The sequence below is a fragment of the Rhea pennata genome, chromosome 6 (genome assembly GCF_028389875.1).
Source record: "Rhea pennata isolate bPtePen1 chromosome 6, bPtePen1.pri, whole genome shotgun sequence".
In the NCBI taxonomy this organism is placed as follows: domain Eukaryota; kingdom Metazoa; phylum Chordata; class Aves; order Rheiformes; family Rheidae; genus Rhea; species Rhea pennata.
In genome coordinates this window covers 32,271,569-32,289,580 of record NC_084668.1, presented here as the reverse complement: position 1 = coordinate 32,289,580, position 18,012 = coordinate 32,271,569, and the positions used below count along the sequence as shown (strand labels likewise).

Here is an 18,012-nt window from a genome sequence, read left to right as displayed (position 1 = left end):
TTATAAAGATATTGAAATCCACATCTCCAAAAGGCGTAACATAAAGTCCACTATCATACATGATTACTTTTTCTATTAATTCCTCTTAACACAGAATAAATGCAGGAGGAAGAAACTCACTTAGGCTTAAGCTTAAGTAACTTGGTATTAGTACTGTTTTGTTCCACAGTACTTACGCAGCATAATTGCTCTTATACTGGTGTTCAAAGAGAAGCCTTTAGAGGAAATTAGTCTAGGAAATTCTCTCTCCTAGAGTCCTATCAGGAAATAGGGCCTGTTCTCCCTTATCTTACATTTAAAGCAGCATTTATTACTTATGGCTCACAAATTACCTTATTTGCAAATGCCTTACATAAGCAAATGCGCCGCAGGGTATGCTGATAGAAATGAGTTTCTATCCATGGTATTTTGTTTGTGTTGACAGTTTGTTACAGGCACATCCAGCATACCTTATGAAGGATTTGCCTCTTTAAGGGGAAGCAATGGTCCAAGAAGGTTCTGCGTAGAGAAGTGGGGGAAGATCACTGCTCTTCCAAGGTATGACTGTGTGTGTGAATTGTATTACTGATGTTAGTGCTAGCGGTATCTTAGAATATTAGCTGTTGGAATAATGGATAAGCACTTTGAAAAGCATAAGCGAGATGTAATTGAATATGTGAATATACTGTGCCTTACAAGATGATTTATTTCCCTGTTGCTACAGTGCGTGATATATCCGTGTTTCTTTGAACTTAAATTTTTTCTCGTAAAATGGACAAGGCAATGTAGTTGTGGCTAACATCTAATATAATTTACATAGCAACATTAAAATATAGAATTATAACTATTTCAAACATTGATTTTTTTTTTTTCGAAAGATACTTTGATTATATGTGCAAGTATTTAATTCCTAAATGTGCAGTTCATCATTTAGGAGCAAAGATCAATACAAGTTAAAATCAAACACTGCCTGTGACTTTATCCAAGTGAAAGCTAGTGTCAGACTTCTTGAATTAGCAACCTAAAGCTGTTACAGTTTAGTTATATAATTTTCATGTTTTGTTTGATGTCAAGAGTGTGTAGAAATCTGAAAGATACAAATTATAAACTGCAGAAAATTTATTTTGAGGAGAGAGTCATTTGACTTAAAAGGTTGCATAGTGACAAGAGAAGATGAAGATTTTAAAGAGAACAATTAGGGTCAATGGAAATAAGTGAAAAGGGTGGAGGAAGAAAACAGGAGTCCAAGATGGAAGCAGGAGTTGAGGTATGCAAGGCCTTGAAAGCAAGAGGAGGCATTTAAACTGAGTAATGACTTATTTGGAAGAGTGGGATGAAAAGGATAAAAAGAAGAGTTGCTTTTCTATTTTTTCTGATTTGTAAAGACAGGAAAAAGAGTTATGGTAAAAAATCAGTGGTAACAACTCCAGGACTATGCTAATGATATTTGAGTGATATAAGAAACATCTAGCATGACACTTCGTTGACAAAAATGTATTAGATTCTAACCTTTTCTATTTTGTGATGAGGCTGCTCATTTCTGGATATTTTCCTTTCATCCAGGTCTGTAATTCTCTTGCCGCTAGAGCAGGTTATGTTGATTAGAAATACAGATTGGTGTGCACAGTGTAGGTGAATCAGCTCTACAAAAACAGATCGCAGCTTTAGGATGCTTCTTACAGCCTGGGGTAGTAGCTTTCTGCTGGGCTGATCCATGTATAGAAGCAAATTCACCCCAAATCTCATCACATGCCGCAGGAATCACTTGCTTTCAGAATCTCTTTTTAGACATGAGACTGCTGTTCAACACACAGAGGTTCTCTGACCAACATCCCTTAGCTGTTTCCTCCAGCTTAAGAGCAGCAACTAGGCAGAAGCATTTCTTGGGTTGGCTTCTGCCTGCAAGCTGCCATTTGGCCCACACTGAGAAAGCCAAAGAAACAGACAGTGCTGTGTAGCTGAAAGCCACAGACGCAGCAGGTAGACTTTAAACAAAGCCATCTTGCCAGATCATGGTACAAGTGTGAGCCAGGCTACTGAGGATCAAAGATAGGTTAAGCAAATTTTGGACAGGAGTACTTCAAAAAGAAAGACATTAATGTCTTCTAGGGAGCTAATAATGTCTTGTGCTTCAACCAAGCAAGTCTGCTTTATAGGTTGATTATGACTGACATACGGGCTAGCTTTGATTTGTTTTAAAAAGAAAAAGCTTTTTTTACAACATTTTTACAACAATTTTTACAACATCGAATTTTTAGTTCTTATTTATCTTAAGTGCAACTAACGAAAGAGACTGTGGGAATCTTTCTCTATATTCTCTAATACTGAACTTTCTGATGCTACCAGGTTCAGCTTGTAATATAGTAAAGGTCAGTTCATGCCTCAAAACAATACTCAGAATTTCCTCTGAAAAGCTTATGCAGAGATCTGGCTATAATATAAAACTGCTTCCTGTGGAGCACAGGGGAGAAATGTGTTGATAATCTTTACAACTGGGTGCCCAGCAGGTGCTGGGAAAATGCCAGCTCTTCACCTTTACACCTAGGAGAATGTATAATGCCTTTAAAGTTTAATTTATGATTCCCTTATTTAGCAAACATTAGATTTTGTTTCTGTAATTTGGGGTTTTGACATATTTTTATAAATATGAGAATTAAACAAGCAATATGATTCTTTGTTAAAATAAACAACCACCTATGACAAAAATATGGGGTTGTCATGGGTTGGCAATTCCTGGCATTCGTATATGGAGCCTTGATCTCGTAGAAAATAAATGATGTGCTTTGTTCACGCTTAAATGGAAGCCCTAAGCAGAAAACAGTATTTGCACTTTTAATATCTAGATGCTATGTGCAGTCCAGCTGCAGCCTGAGTCTCACCAACTTCAAAGACTTTACAGTGCAAACAGCAGGTAGTACTGGCTTGAAACTAAGACACTGTTAGTGAAGGCCTTGAGTAGTAAACTTCCAAGAGGTTTCCAGGCAGCCCTGCATTGTAAAAGCATCGTTGGATCCACTGTGAGTGCTGCTCTAGGACCCTCTGACTCTTACTGATTCTCAGATAACTAAAACATTTGTGTTAAGGCGCCCTCACTCACTTGTATGAGTGTTATGCTTTGCAAATTTCCCTTTTGATTTCTGATAATATTTGATGGGAGGGTGGCAAAAGCTAAGACTTAAATAAGAAGTCAGTGAATTTTGTCAGTTTTCTTCCTCTGTTTCTAAAATAACTACTGCACATCTAAAAACATAAAAATTACTCTTCTCCATCTCTTTTTCCTGATTTTGAGATGCTGAAGGCAGCTACTATAGTTACTTAGCTATTTGACTGTGGTCTCACCAGCTGTGACTATAAACACAAAAATATTCGCTAGATGTTTACCTGTTCCAAATTCTGACTACTGTGTGATCTGTTCCACTGTATCAAAATACTGAGATTTCTGTAAGATGCATGTCAAGTTGCTTAACTTCTATCAGTCTTTCACAGTAGTAAGTCGGTAGCATGTAAAAGGCACTAAAAAGATCCATTATTATGAGTTTAGCTTAACGACAACTGTCCCTGGTGCCACTTTTATGCCCTTTTTTTCTCATTGTGCTGTGCATTACACTAAATCAATAGACAGACTGTAGCTCGTTCAGTTCATTTACATGCTGAGAAGTTAGTTGTGTTCCAGGCACCTTTCATTGCTGTATATTATAAGGTGACTAGATCATTCACATGCAAATAATAATCTTATCTTATTGCTGGGCTTTAACCCGAAGCCAGTCTCTTTCACTGCTGTAATGCTGTTCAGATTATAATGAAGTGGCGATTAATTGGAATTCTGAACTTTAGGAACCAAGATATTTTTTCATGTTGTCATAAAATGTGAGTACAGAAGGATGAATAGCTAATGTCCACATGATTTGAAATGTTGGAATGAGAAAATACTTTTCAGAGAAAAACCTTTCTTACTGAAGATTGACACAGCTGCTGGCTAGTGTGAGAAAAGCATATAATTCCTCAGTAGACCGAGATAGAAACTTTTTTGTCTTTTTTTTTAATGATTTGGTTTTTCAAAGTAGGTGATTACATTTTCAAATCTACCCTCAAAATTAAGATAAAACTCAATTCCCATTTCCATAATAAAGGTAAACAAGGTACCGTATCAGTATTAAACCAGTTTGTAATGCATTCCTTGCTAATTATATACTGTCTTTTAAAAATTATGGTTTTACAGCCTGCACAGCATGACCTGCAGCTCTAATGAGTGGTTATCAGTCCCATGCAGCAGAACCGTGTGGTTAGACTGTTAATTGCCTAAGACTCCTCCACAATCTCCACTGAACTCAAGGGGTCACTGAGGTCTTCCAGCCACCTTGACAGCATTGCTCCAGTTGCCCATTTGCTGCCAGTTTTAAAATGGCCTCTTCCTTCTAAGGGGGAATTTTTAGAAAGGAAGCACTGTGCAGGAAATGCAAAGATGATTTAAGCCATATCACAGGCACTACTTTGTAAGGTTTTTGGAAAGGAAAAAAAGGAGTAGGGAGAAAGCTGTCTCTCTGCATTTCTGCAAGAGCCTGGGAGGGATGCTGGGGTGGAGAAATTGTATCAGGGCCCTAGGATACAAGGTGAGGAAACACTCTATGCTCTAGAGAACAGTATTCTGTTAAATCTACTAAGTTTGAAGGGAGAGGAGGAAGAATACAATACTTTTTTTTTTTTTTTTTTTTTTCTCAAGAGATTACATTCTTGATGTTGAGACTGTATTTCTAATGATAGTGTGACCTTCTGTGTATGCATTGCTCATGCCTAATATTTTTATGACACCATAAGGCTGTTTCCTAGTATCCTAAGTGAATGTTTCACCTTCACTGAGGATTTGTAATGAGCTCTTTTGTGTTTTTAACAAACTAGCTTAACCCACTTCACTTCATGTTCCATCCCAGTAGTTAGGATCTGAGAGGCACTTAGAACAGCAAACAATAAATCTGCTCCCATGGAAGTCAGCACATTCTGACTTTGTGAAAGCTCATTAGAGCTCTGTTGTAGACGCTCACATTGCTAGGAGTGGTTAGTGTAAATGAAGAGTTGTGTTTGCTCTTAGGAGGGAATTTGTTCAGTCCTTCCATTGACATTATACATTTATACTTAATACAGGTCGTGATATGAAGGGCAGGTCACTGTAGGAAAAGTTTCTGTTTATCTACTGAAATGTGTTTAAATAACTGTGGTCTGTTTTATTGCAAAAGAGTAAAGTATTTGTAAACAGAGACCTACCAAAATACAAAAAGGTTTTCATCCTGTAAAATCAAAGTCTAAAGTGAGACTTCAGTAAAGAGCTTTAAAGGAGAAAAGTTACCTCCTCTAGCTTTTTTTCCCAGCATTTCTTCCTTAAGAACCCATCGCACTAACAGTTATGCTATCTATTTCACTAGAGCAGGCTCATCCGCAATAGTGTTTTAGGAAGAATTATCCTTGCCACTGCAGTCAGACAATTTGTTACTCTACTAAGAAAAGAAACGTCTATAATTTCTCCTTTCATTTGCTGGAAAAAGTTTCAAGAGTTCGAAGTGTATCAAAAGACTGAGATAGGCAGTCTTTGGAAACTGAGAAATAAAACGTATATTTATCCTCTTAAGAACACGTGAAGGTACATTGGAGGTACGTGCATAGTTTCATGTAATTACAGAAGGCATTATTCTAAAGGTCAGTGGCTTGCAGGGCCATGGCTGTAGACGTGTAAATCAGCACAAGAAGCAACTTCCCAGGAACACAATCCATATGCTAGCTGAGGAAGTGCACAATGAAAAGAATCTGGTTTGTCTGTCCTATATTAACATCGGATTGTTTTCTGCACATTTCGTGTACTTTTAATACTTCATCAAATCCAATAACCTCTTACTGAAAATGGACTGTTCATGATTACCAATATAGTAATCAAATATCATCAGTGCAGAGAAAAAAGTTACTTCTCATAAGATACATTTACAAACAAGCTTTCAGAAAATCCTGTTCAAACTGTACCATGTTATATCATTCTTTTCTCATGCGCATTTAATGAATAAAATTTGCACTACCCCTTTTGAGCTATTACTGTGGTTCTAAAGACCTTGACAAATATTTCTCACTGAATTATTTTGATTAGAAAAAGTAGATTACACCTCACTACTTGTTCAGCTGGAAAATGTGATTTGACTGCACGTCTTCTGAAAGAAGACTATCCATCTCTGCACAAGCACATACCAGTTTGTGTATTTTGTTTTGAACTTTTGAATAATGCACTTATTGGCCTCTTCTTCCCCCCCTCCCCCACCCCTCCACTCCTCGCAGGGCTCACACTTGTTTCAATCGTCTGGACCTTCCCCCTTATCCGTCATTCTCTATGTTATATGAAAAACTGTTGACAGCAGTTGAAGAGACAAGTACTTTTGGACTTGAGTGATACACTAACCACAGTGCCCAGCTCGTTGGACTTTGTGGATTTGTCTTCTCAAAGAATGAAATAATGTTTGTATTGGATTTCCTAGAGGAAAATTGTTTCATGATGCAATTCAGATAATGAGATTCCGTGAATGAGCTAATGAAGCAATTAAAAGCATTGTGGTAGTGGCAGAATCCTCTGCGGTGACACTAGAGTGTGCCTGATGTGCAGCAAAAGCCAAGTCTTGCAAGCCACAGTTTTTCAGGACTGCCACAATTTTTATGCTCATGTTCCAAGAAAACAAGAAACGCAATCCTGTGTTGTGATCAACATGGCTACAGCAAAACTGACATGTACCTGAAAACTGGATTTCACCAAAGTCGTTGAATATAAAATTCAAGTCAAAATGTGAAATCATTCAGCCCCTGCACTAAGTTACCGAAAAATCACACGATGAGACTTTTTGGGGAAGATTCATAAAGGTACATTATTTTATGCCATATGTTATAATAGAATATCCAGTACTTGCTATACCTAAGACTACGAGTGCCTGCATGGTGCACACCATAGATTTCAGCTTCATGGGGCAGAAGTGAACTGGAAGGAAAGTTAGCAGGAAAAGATGTCACAACAACGGGTTGCATTAAAGAGGTTTGTGGAATTGTATGTGCAAGTGGTGTATATGGCAAAAAATGAGCTGTTATAAAATGAACTTAATAAGACTGATTTTATGCTTTATACTGCATGGAAACTATTTTAAGAAGAAACTAGCGATTTATCACAGCATATCAGGAAAAATTCCTTACACAGTGACTTCTGTTTATTTTTATAGGTTCATTATATTATGTTTCTTAGAGTGTAAACAGGAAAAAAAGCAAACTAAAATGCTATTTCTGTTTGTGTCACTTTCCATGCTTAAACAAGCATTGTGCTAGTGTTTATTATTTAAGCACTCTCAAGGGAAAAAAATGCCTTTTATTTTTATAAGGGTAAAAAAAAAACTCCCAGAATATTTTGCACTGAATGTACCAAAGTTGAAGGGACATTATGATCTGACTGACAGCAAACTGCATCACTATCAAGTATCTATAAAATGCTTAGGAACCAGGCTTTCTTCACGGTGCCATGTCTATAGATATCAGGACTGTGCACATAAGTAATAATTTTATAATACTTACTATATGTGATATTGTAATATGCATTTATTTTAAATGCATCTGGATCATTTTTCATGCATTGGATAACTTAACGCAATGGAGTTTAATACAAATATTTCATATGTTCCCCGCAACTTTTTATTTGTACAGCACCATAAAACACTAGCTCGTTTGGAAATTCATGAGCAACCTACTTTAAGGTGTACCACTGATTATAATGCCACTGTCTCATATCAGTGAACACCTACAAGATATAAACTCTTCATAGTCTTTTTAAGCTTGCATTTTCACTGATAAGTCGTTTTCTTATCAAATGTTATTTGAATTAGTTCTTTTTTATGGCATATCAAACACTGCATGGATACCAATTTATTTAAGCTTAATTTTGCTGAAATACACAAGACTTGCTCGCATCCACTTTTGGTACTTTCCTCCAGATGGTCTTGTGGAATATGTACACAGCTGTGCGTGGTTTCTTGTACAGCTGCTGAGATACAGTACATCCAGCACATTTTAAAAATTCAGAAAGTTGCAGTTGGATACTGAATGACAAGAACGTGAAACTAGCTTTATGTTGGTCCTCCTGATAGCACAGAAGCACAGCAAGCCCTATTTTGTGGGAGAGGTAGCTTCTGAAGTAAACTTAACATGCTCACTTTGGAGACTCTGGGAAGGGCACCTCAAGGGAGGTATCCTACTCGTTTCTTTGGGAGTGTTTTCCTATGGAAGTGAAGATGTCGTCGGCAGAGGCTGCCATTCCACCCTCCGGGTCAGAAGGCAGGTGCAATTGTGGTGGTAGCAGCAAAGACTGAGGAAACTCGTTGGGCTTACTGAGTACGTGTTACCTGTGCGAAGGAAAACCCACTTGCAAAATCAGAATGAAAGCATCCTTTGACTTCAGGAATAACTCAGTTTCTGCATGACATCTGGGACTCACTCAAGTAATACGAGTTTTCTTATGCTAGTTCTGGTTGATACGAAGTAGCAAAGGAAAATCCAAACATGTCATTCTACTTTCACTCATATACTTATCGATCTTTGCTAAGAATGCATGTCACAGGTGTTAGTGCACATCTTGAGCAGTAGGCAAATTCACTTTTCATCACGTCACTCCAGCATGGCTTGTTTCATGTGGTCAATTCATCGAGTAGCTGAAACTTTGGCACTCAGAGCAGAATGTAACTTTTGCTTGGTTGAGAGACAGCAGAAATTTGATTTTACAATACTCTGTTATCTGTTATCTAAAAAGGTGATTTCCCAGGTGGAAACTTTGTCTGCGAGCTTTGAATCAGAAACTCTTTGGAATGAAAAGTTTAAATATTTGGCACAAAAGAAGTTTATACTAGTCTGCCTTTAAGTTATGCTTTTGTACAAATCAAAAATAATAAATGCATCTGTCAATTTTTATTTAAACCTACCACACACATTTGTTCTGTATTTATACATATATAAATATTTGAAGTTACTTGTCATAATCCAGGATTTTGTAAAGATTTGACAGGATCACCAGTGCAGCAGGTGAAAGTTTAAAAAAAGAAAAAGAAAGAAGTCTAGAATTCATGTAGCACTAGGACTGAGAAGGACTAAGGAAAATCTGCTACTTCCTCCTTCACTGCCAACATTGTGTGTAGGATGCTGGAAGAATGTTTTGTGCGAGCAATGAGGAGCTGGCTGCCTGGAAACGGCTACCAAGGTTGCCTCGAGTGCTTGGCTGGTGCCCTGTGATGTTATGAGCAATGCTGGTGCTCTGAAGAGATGAGTAGTGGGGGAGCATAAGAAACGAAGCCTGAGCTTTTCCACACACCCCCATCTCTTGGCTACTGAATGGAATAGTCTCCTTTCCGCATGGGAAGCCATTCCCATTAACCACTTCTCAGAGTGAAAGCCAACTTTCGTGTCCTGCAGATGAGTGCTGCAAACAACCCCGGGGCTTTAGCTTATGATGTGCAGTGGCAGGCACAAGGGTCCTGAATAGAGAGAGACTGAGAAACCTTCCTGAAACGCTCTGTCTTCTCACAGCTTTTCCAGTCGCTGCGAAGGAGCTTCGCGTGAGCGGGCTACATGGAGCAGGCAATAGCTTCCCTTCAGCTACAGCGCGGTGACAGCCAGTGCTCACGTAACCCGCAGCATCTCCATCACGCACAAAGTCTGGCGGGGGGTACCCATGAGAGCTCAGGTGAGGTGCCTGGGTTTCCTGCTCTGCTGGAAATGGCACTGCTAGCCTAAAAGCAGTGGTGAGCCCAGGCAGCCTGCGTGGCTGGGTGTCCACACAGGGCTGGCACGTACCTGCATCCCTGGCGCCCAGGGACTCAGCCCACCTTGATCCTGGGTGCATGCCCCATGCGGGTGCAGCATTCCTGGCCGAGCAGATGTGCATTTACACGCTTGGTACTACTAGCAACCGATTCAACTGTAACACTGCTAAATACACTGGAAAAAATGGTAATCATTGAACTTATGCGATGTGTCATCTCCTAGAGCAAGCAGTCACCCACTCAAAGTCTGCAAGGCAGAAGGAGTCACCTTAGCTGTGTTAGCACCCAGTGCAGTTAGGAGATGGCTATGTGCAACACCATCAGCTACAGGTTGCAGATTAACATGTGAAAGGATTCTCTTAATCCAAAATAAATTCCCATGTAATATATAATTCTACTGGAAATGCCTGCATGCGCGCGTGCGCACACCCCTCCCCCCCCCATCAAGTGTTCCTTGATATTCTTCAAACAGTTCCCCTTTTTTTCAAAAATAATTTTTGTTATCCATGTTGTGAACCTACCATAAAAAGGTGTTAGTATTGCTTAGAGAATATCTAGAGTGAAATCTATCTGAGTGCACAGGCCTGCTGGGCACCACATAAACTCTGCATTAAAGTTGTTAATCTCTGGTCATACAGTATATGGTAAATACATGTAATTTTCAGGGAAACTGCAAATCTAGGCAGTAGCATGCTGGCAGGACATCAGATAGACTTTATGGCATGAGGTAAGCCAGCAGAGCACTGGACTGGTAGTTTGCTCATTTTTAGTTCTGGAAAGAAGACAGTTTGGTGGTTTCCTTTGTATTTTTAATCTTTCTAACATCCCCAGAAAGCTTGCTTCTGAAGCATTAGGAGTAGTATTATCTGCTTGTTCTATGTAATCTCAGGATTAATTGCAGAGGGTTACTGAGTGCCTCCAGTGTTAACAGCTGATGGTCCTGGAGATATTCACAAGCACCGTGGCCCGGGCAGAGGGAATTCTTACTTGCAAAATGGAAATCTGTGCTAGCTGTGTGGGAGTATCCTGTATAAGCTCATTTCCTGTAATATAAAGCTAGTTTATCCTTTTCAGCAAATGAAACTTACTGGTTTTAAATTATACTAGTAGCTCTGTTTATCTTGCCACTGATTTTGTGTGGAAGCATAATTCATTCCTATTAATTAAGCAATAAGTATTGTCTCCAGTCATAAGATTACAGACTTTTGCCTTAACATGAACCTTACAGTATTAATACTCAGCTACCACTATTATTTCCCTTTCTCATCCATTGCTTGCCACCTTCAAAAGGCAAGCAAATTCTACTCCTAGTAAAATTTCAGAATAATTATTCAAACCTGGTTTGTTAAACTATTTGCATTTTGCCTCTACTCTGCAAGCCAAAATAGAATGCAAACATATTAAGGGTTGACTAGCTGACATGTTGCAAGTAAAAAAACCCTTTACAATGTTATTAGCACAACTGCAATGGCTGCTATAGAACTAATCTAACCTTTTGCCTAAATATTGTAACATAAGAAAGAGTTTAAGGGGTTAAATTTGAAATTGCTTGTCTGATGGAAAGATAAATACACATTGAGCAAATATTATGAAAAAAATTATTGAAAAGACAGCAAGGTTAAAAGCTTTTTTACAACCCTTTTTCATAACTAACAAGATGCAAAATCATTAAGCTGAACATATAAAAGTAGAATACCATTTCTATAGCATGTGTTGGGTTTTAATTTAAAGAAAGGTATTGTTCAGGTGAAAACTTAATTTAGGACCTTATTTTGTCAGCTTTGCTCAGTGTCATGTTATATCATAGGTATTTTTAGGTAAACTTGTAATCTGAGAGGTCTATTTAAAATCAGTGATGTTAAAATGTCACTGCTCCAAAAGACTTCTCCAGATTGTAAGTTTAAAAGGATGACAGTGCAGGATTTCTCTGAAGCAGTTACAGTCCGTTGTAATATTTGTATGTATTTGAAGTGCTGTTGACATATCCCCCGAGGGCTTTCTGAAATACTGTGCTCATTAATTAGCCCCCTTCTGAATCAGTAATCGGCATTTGGAACTTGTTTCCATTATGCAGCAACTGCAGTTAGACCGTATTAAAGAATAATAATAAATTTTAACTGTAGATGTATAGTAACAAATCTCTTAAAGTTACGGTGAATGCAGTATACAGCCAAGCTATGTTTGAATCCTTCATTCTTTTAAAAACTTATGAATAATGGAAATTATATTTTGTTTTTCAGTACACAGTTTTTTTGTTCTTAGTACATCCAGAAACTTACCAATCAGCCCCTACCAGAAAAGGCCCCATATACCGAGAGTGCCCTCAGGAGGCACACTGGCCCGCTAATTTAACGTAGCTTTGTACTAATCTCAAGGTAATTGGTTTTTAAGTGTATAGGCCTACAATACTCCACAAGAGTCTGGTGTCCTTTTTTCTGGGCTGCCTTCCAAAGGCCATCCTCTCCCTTTCAATTGCACATAATCCTGCAATCACCCCGAGAGAAACACTGGCCACCTATGCTAACTGTAACTACAGTTATCAGAGTAAGATTGTGCTTTCGTTTACTTTTCTATACAGAATTAAACCGGTCTCCTTTGCAACAAGAGTACCTCCCCTCCGTCCAAAGAGTCAAGAGCCTAAACGTTACTCTGGAATCTAGATCTTGTGTGTGATTTAAGAACAAGATCTCTTCATTCAGTAGTTGTCATAAAATATATTTGAAAATCAAATACTTGATTAGGTATCCGGTAGTGGAATGTCCTTTGACTTTGGTTTTGCAAAGTTAATAAAGAGGCAGGGGATTTTTCTTGCAGAGTTTTCTATCACCAGAATTTCCCCCACTTGCTTCTAGCAGGTTTTGGCTGGAGGTGAGAGCAGCCCTCGCAGTGGGGCAGGCTGGTGCTGATGGAGCAGTCGCGGAGGCGAGGGAGCTGCTGCTTTGCAGCAGACGAGGCCTTCCCCAGCTGGAGGCTCTAGCCGTGCAACCCTTAAAATGGGTTTCTTCCAAAACATAGTTCACGTCTCCATTTCCTGTTAATAGCAATATGGGCAGCTCATGACATAGTCCACTGATGTATCTCTCAGCATCTCATTTTAAATCAAGAAAATGATTATTTTTATAGTTAAAAATACTGACTCCATTAACTTGTCTGATAGTATGAGTCCAAGTAATAAAGATTTTTGCAAATAAAGATTGCAGTGCTGACTGCAGTCAGATACTGGAGCTGAGTGATTTTAAAATAGATTCCTGTATGAATAAACAAATAAATACCTGAACCCTCACAATTTATGCTAAAGCAGGAATGTAACTGTAGGCGTTGTAATGATAAGATACGGTTGTTCCACACAGGAAGTACAGCATTTAAAATGCAGCCAGGGAAGAGTGCTAGAGTGAAAACAAAGCTGAACGAGTAGGGATGGAAATAGGATATTGAGCAGTGCTGATCAGAAAAATAATTTCTCTGTTGGTTGTTTCTTTTTTTTTTTTTTTATTGGACTACTCAAGAAAATGAAGGCTTCTAAATAAAAAAGGGTGGTGTTTCGAAGTCTTACTTGCCTTTGTTTTTACAATTGTGTTTACTACTAGCTGTATTGGCAAGGTAATTGACATCTGATAAAAAATCAGATCATCACTACTAATGATAATTTGAATTTTAAATGTAGTGGGCCAAATCCTAACTACCTAACATTTAGATGTGTGAAAATGTACATGCTTATTTTACCTGGCTGGGTTTTATGTTATGGTTGCATAAGAACCATGAATTTCCACCAAGAGGTATTTTTGTCATTCTGGAATTGGTGTAAAGTTTCTAAAGCCTATTTTAGGTGTTAATACAATGACTTTGGCCAATTCTCATGCTCTAGTGAGATCATCCAAAAAAAAAAAAAAATAAGGAAGTAGGTAGGAAGAATTTCAGGATCTGTTTCTTTACCTAAAAACCAAGACATTTGGATGAAGCTGAGTACAAAAGTCAAGAGCAGAATTCTTTGCAAGTTTTCTTCTTCAGGTGGTAGGAGTATAAACTTACATATAAACTTTTAAGTCTCAAACTAGAAGGTGACTAGTATGTTGGACCCTGATGCTTCAAAAGTTCCGTACAGCAGGACATTTTCCTGCAATGAGTCTTTAACACTCAGGAGACTGTTGTTTATTATCAGCATTGCATGGAGGAAGAATTTTAATGATATTAAGTACATACATCATCTTAGGAGGATGCTTTTGTACTCTGTTTTTCCTTGGATGGTATAACCTTGAGGGCATCCGCGAATCTGGATCAGCAAGGTTGCCTTTCCTATAAGCGACTGAACATTTATACTCATAAGGGCTGATATAATATAGAAAGGGAAAACTTTAGAGAAAAAAAGGCACCAAATTGAACATTTGGTATGGAAGGCTGGTGCCCCCAAGTCATTTAGTATTCTTGTCCTTACGAGGCTACAGTTTTGGTTTTCAGTATGTTCAAAAGTGCATATAGTTTTATGAGTTTTTGTAGTGGGGATGCAGGCATCCAGAATCTAACAGGTATACAGGTGCATTTCCCTCATTTTTGACAATTTAACTGATCTAATTTTATACCAAGTTCTTTGTTTTTAAAGAATTTCAGGCACTGAGAATTATAGTGCATATTTATTTCTAAACTTTAAGTAGAACAAGCGGTGTATTTTTTAATCCTTTCCATACTTTTCAGTTTAGTGTCCACAAGACTGTATATCAAATATAATACCAGATTTTTCTATCTTTCTACAAGGCAATTTAAATTTCATCTGAATTTGGTATATGTCTCACAAAATACTAAATGGGGAAAATGTGCTTCAAGCATTAAGATGATGTATGTCTTTTTCTCCATTTACATTGCATCACATTTCAATTTCTTTGAGGCAGGGAGAGCAGATGTGAAATGTGCTGAGTATGTTACAGGGGCATTTCATTGTGCCTGGCTTCAAGGAATGTACTATAATGTTTGACTGCTCACAGATTTGCATAATTATTTACTCAGTTGAATATAGGATTGTTGTGTTGTATTTCCGGCTATTCAAAAACATTTGGGGAAAAGATTTTTCTCTGTATAATTTTATTTTCATACTGATATCTATTTTGTTTAAGACCATGTTTCATCATGAAATCACTTAATTCAAAATAAATCTTCTTACAAAATCCACTTTGGAAATTTACTCTTTCATTGTGCCTCTGAATGTATCGTAACATCATTTTTAAAATGAGTACCCCTTTTCTATAGATCATTCTACGTCATATGCAGCAGGTTAAAACACTTGGAGAATCCAAATGATAACCTTTCTTGCCTCGCCTTTTCTAAATGACTTCAGGTGCCCTGCAGAGTTTGGCATGTTGCAAATCGTTATTTTGGAAGCAGAGAAAATAAGAATTCTGGAACAATGTGCATCCTAATTTGAACAAGAACTACATTTGAAACGAAGGCTATCATAAAGTAAACAAACAAAGCACGAGATGCGACAATCAACATGCTGGAGAAGCCGAGGCTTCTCTCCCTTTCAGTGGAGTATCAGCTATGTTTTTTAAATGCCTGTAACCGTAGCTGACTTCTGACACAGAGTTGTTGAGCAGCATTTGAACGATTAGCCTCTCAGTAAAAGTCAGTGGCCCCCACCAAATGATTCCTTCTGCTTTTGTAACAAATTATGCTAGTTCTATTAAGAGATATTGGTCTTTACATAGGATTTGTTTGAGAATTCTTCCCACTCAGACATAGTCCAATGAGATGTTTGTTCTAGAATGGTTAAATGACAAGTTACTGCTTCTGCTATATTATTTTTTTCATAAATGCTCTTTCTAGAATCTAATATTAAAGAAGTATTTCTACTATTTTTAAGTTGCTTTCCTAGAATGAAGTCTTGCAGTACCTGCTAGCAGAAATGTGATGCAAGCAAAGCTAAATCATTAAAGGGAAGATGATTTGGGAACAGAAGAGGCTTTAAGACTACCTTCCAGACTTGCTTCTCTGATGTAGTTCTGGATTTCAGACTCCTAAGACCTTTTTGGTCTGATCTTTGATAAGTGACACCACAACTGCCCACTTTCCCTCCACTGTTGAGATTGGAGTTTGTGTAAAGCTCGTGCAAGGTCACAGTGAGGCAATTCTGCTAAGCAGTAACTGGGTGAAACAGTCAGTATTTGCCTGTTGCATGGAGCAGAGTTGCCTGCTTTTTGTTACTTGTTTCTTGCATGTGACTGTGGTGACATTCTTTTAGAAATTTCGACACTGGCAAAACCAGGCTCTTTAAAACACCTGTATAAAATAAGAATATGATACTGCCTTTGGTGGGGGCAGATTCAATTACTAGGTCATTTCCAGAATTACAGCAGATATGGCAGGAGATGGCACGCTGGTTAGGAGGGGCATGTTGGAAATGTTATTTAGAATATTTATTAAATGTTGTTTATATTATTTATACTGCTTAAAGTATTTCTTGTTTTAGTTCGGTATTTGGGATGTTAGGCTTTTTCAGCTACTAGCACTATCATAGACATGTTTGGTAATCTCTATGGATTTGGGTTTTTGTTTTCTTGCTTATTTTATCCCTGCAGAATGAGAGAAAACATTCAGCCTAAGCATAGGAATATCACCCCTAAGACAGGCAGTTTTATGCTATAATCTGAGTGTGTCAGCATACTTTTCTGCCAGCCTGCTGTGTGTGGTGTCTGGCATGCCAACACTATGCTCTTCCAGCAAGTGAACAACTGCGGGCACTTTGCACGACAACTATCTCCCACGTTGCAGGCAGATGGTTGCTGCTTGATGGCTGCATTAGTAGAGGCAACATATGGAAGACATGGGCCTTTTCCCCTGACTTTTGAACTTCTGGACACTGAAGATTCTCAGGTAAGGTTTTGTTTTGCATGTGATATGTTAGTTAAGGACATACTGAGTACTTGTGGCTGTGCCACGTGAAGGTAGACTAACAGCTTTGTGAAATTATTCTTTTGCCTCATGTTTTGGAGACCTTTTTTTGGTGCTACAGATTAACATCTTTCCTTGCCAATGTCTTGTCAAAGTAGTTATTACAAACAAGTTGGAGAAGAAGTTTTGGAGAGTCTCAACTTCCATTTATGTAGCCCTTAACTGGTGTAGTCTACTTGTCCTTCACTGCAGCAACTGAGTTAGCTGCTGAAAAGGGTAGGTTGCTGTCTATATGGTCCAAACTTCATCAACCCCATGGTAGGTCTGAGTTGAAATCAGCAATACTTGAGGGAATTCAGCTTCTTCTAAAATGCTAGCTTCCTAAAGGGCCTATGGCTCCGATCAAAACGAGCTGCACGTGACATCTTTGACAGATGGAAAATTGATCAAGAGAAAATTCTTCCATCTGTAAAAGCTTTTAAAGAGAGCAAAAAGCCAGTGTTGTCTATCCTAATAGATAATTAAAGAAAGCAAGAGAAAGTTAGTGTTAAGAATAGGAATTCTGAAGCTAATGCATTCTGGGTAATTAGAAACATCTATTAGTGACCTTCATCCTAAATTCTACTAGAACTGATTTTTAAAAACAAGCTGATGCATGTATGATAATAAACATAGTTCATGATCCTGCACTGTTGTAACCTTCACCCTGCCATTCCCCCTTCTCCACCCTTTCTTTGTCGTTCTGTGGTATCTAATTAAAATTCCAAAGTCCTCGGGGTGGAGTCCTGCCAATCATACCTGTCGGTAAAGTGCCATGCGTGCTTCCATGGCATTATATAAACAGATAACAAAGGCGGCAGTAATACTCCCATGACATGAAATGTTTTTAGTACTTATTTAGCTTTCAGGACTTGAAGGGGAAAGTACAGCAAATCCTGGCTGTGAAAGAATCTGCAAGGGGGCACAAACAGTTAAGGAGACGGACATAAGCACTGTCATTTATTTTTTGGCACCCTGTGCTATAATAACCAAAAGCATCGTAATTGCAGACATCTTTAAATTTTACTCTTGTGGATCATCTGGTATGTCCGGAATGCTGTTTGCTTTTCATACTGTGCAAGGAACCTCAACAAAATGAGTCTTTTCCATGGATCGTACATTAGTATTTTATTTGGCAAGGCTATTTGAAATCACATTATAATGAAGAAAGGGTCTAGGCTGGAGCTTTGTGCAGAGATGGCCAAGCTCTGTAAGAGGGAGTGAAGGTTCGACTGAAGATCAAAAGCATCTACTGCTCAAAATGCTAAAATTATAGATGGTCAAGTGAGTGGGAGTTACT

General features: G+C 38.2%; 2 protein-coding genes across 5 annotated transcripts in view; both read left to right on the top strand.

The window, feature by feature from the left end:
* Nucleotides 1-14,954, top strand: part of HECW2 (HECT, C2 and WW domain containing E3 ubiquitin protein ligase 2) — a 177,890-nt gene extending 162,936 nt beyond the window's left edge. For all 4 annotated transcript variants that reach the window (XM_062578146.1, XM_062578145.1, XM_062578147.1 and 1 more), the window contains 2 exons: nt 425-537; nt 6,292-14,954. In XM_062578146.1, the coding sequence (XP_062434130.1) occupies nt 425-537; nt 6,292-6,403 (225 nt within the window). In that variant the 3' untranslated portion in view covers nt 6,404-14,954. The remainder of the gene's footprint in view (nt 1-424; nt 538-6,291) is intronic.
* Nucleotides 14,955-16,618: 1,664 nt separating this feature from the next.
* The window catches only part of STK17B (serine/threonine kinase 17b), a 22,492-nt gene continuing 21,098 nt past the window's right edge, over nt 16,619-18,012 (top strand). The window contains exon 1 of the mRNA XM_062578535.1: nt 16,619-16,655. The gene's annotated coding sequence lies outside the window, so the exon portion shown is untranslated. The remainder of the gene's footprint in view (nt 16,656-18,012) is intronic.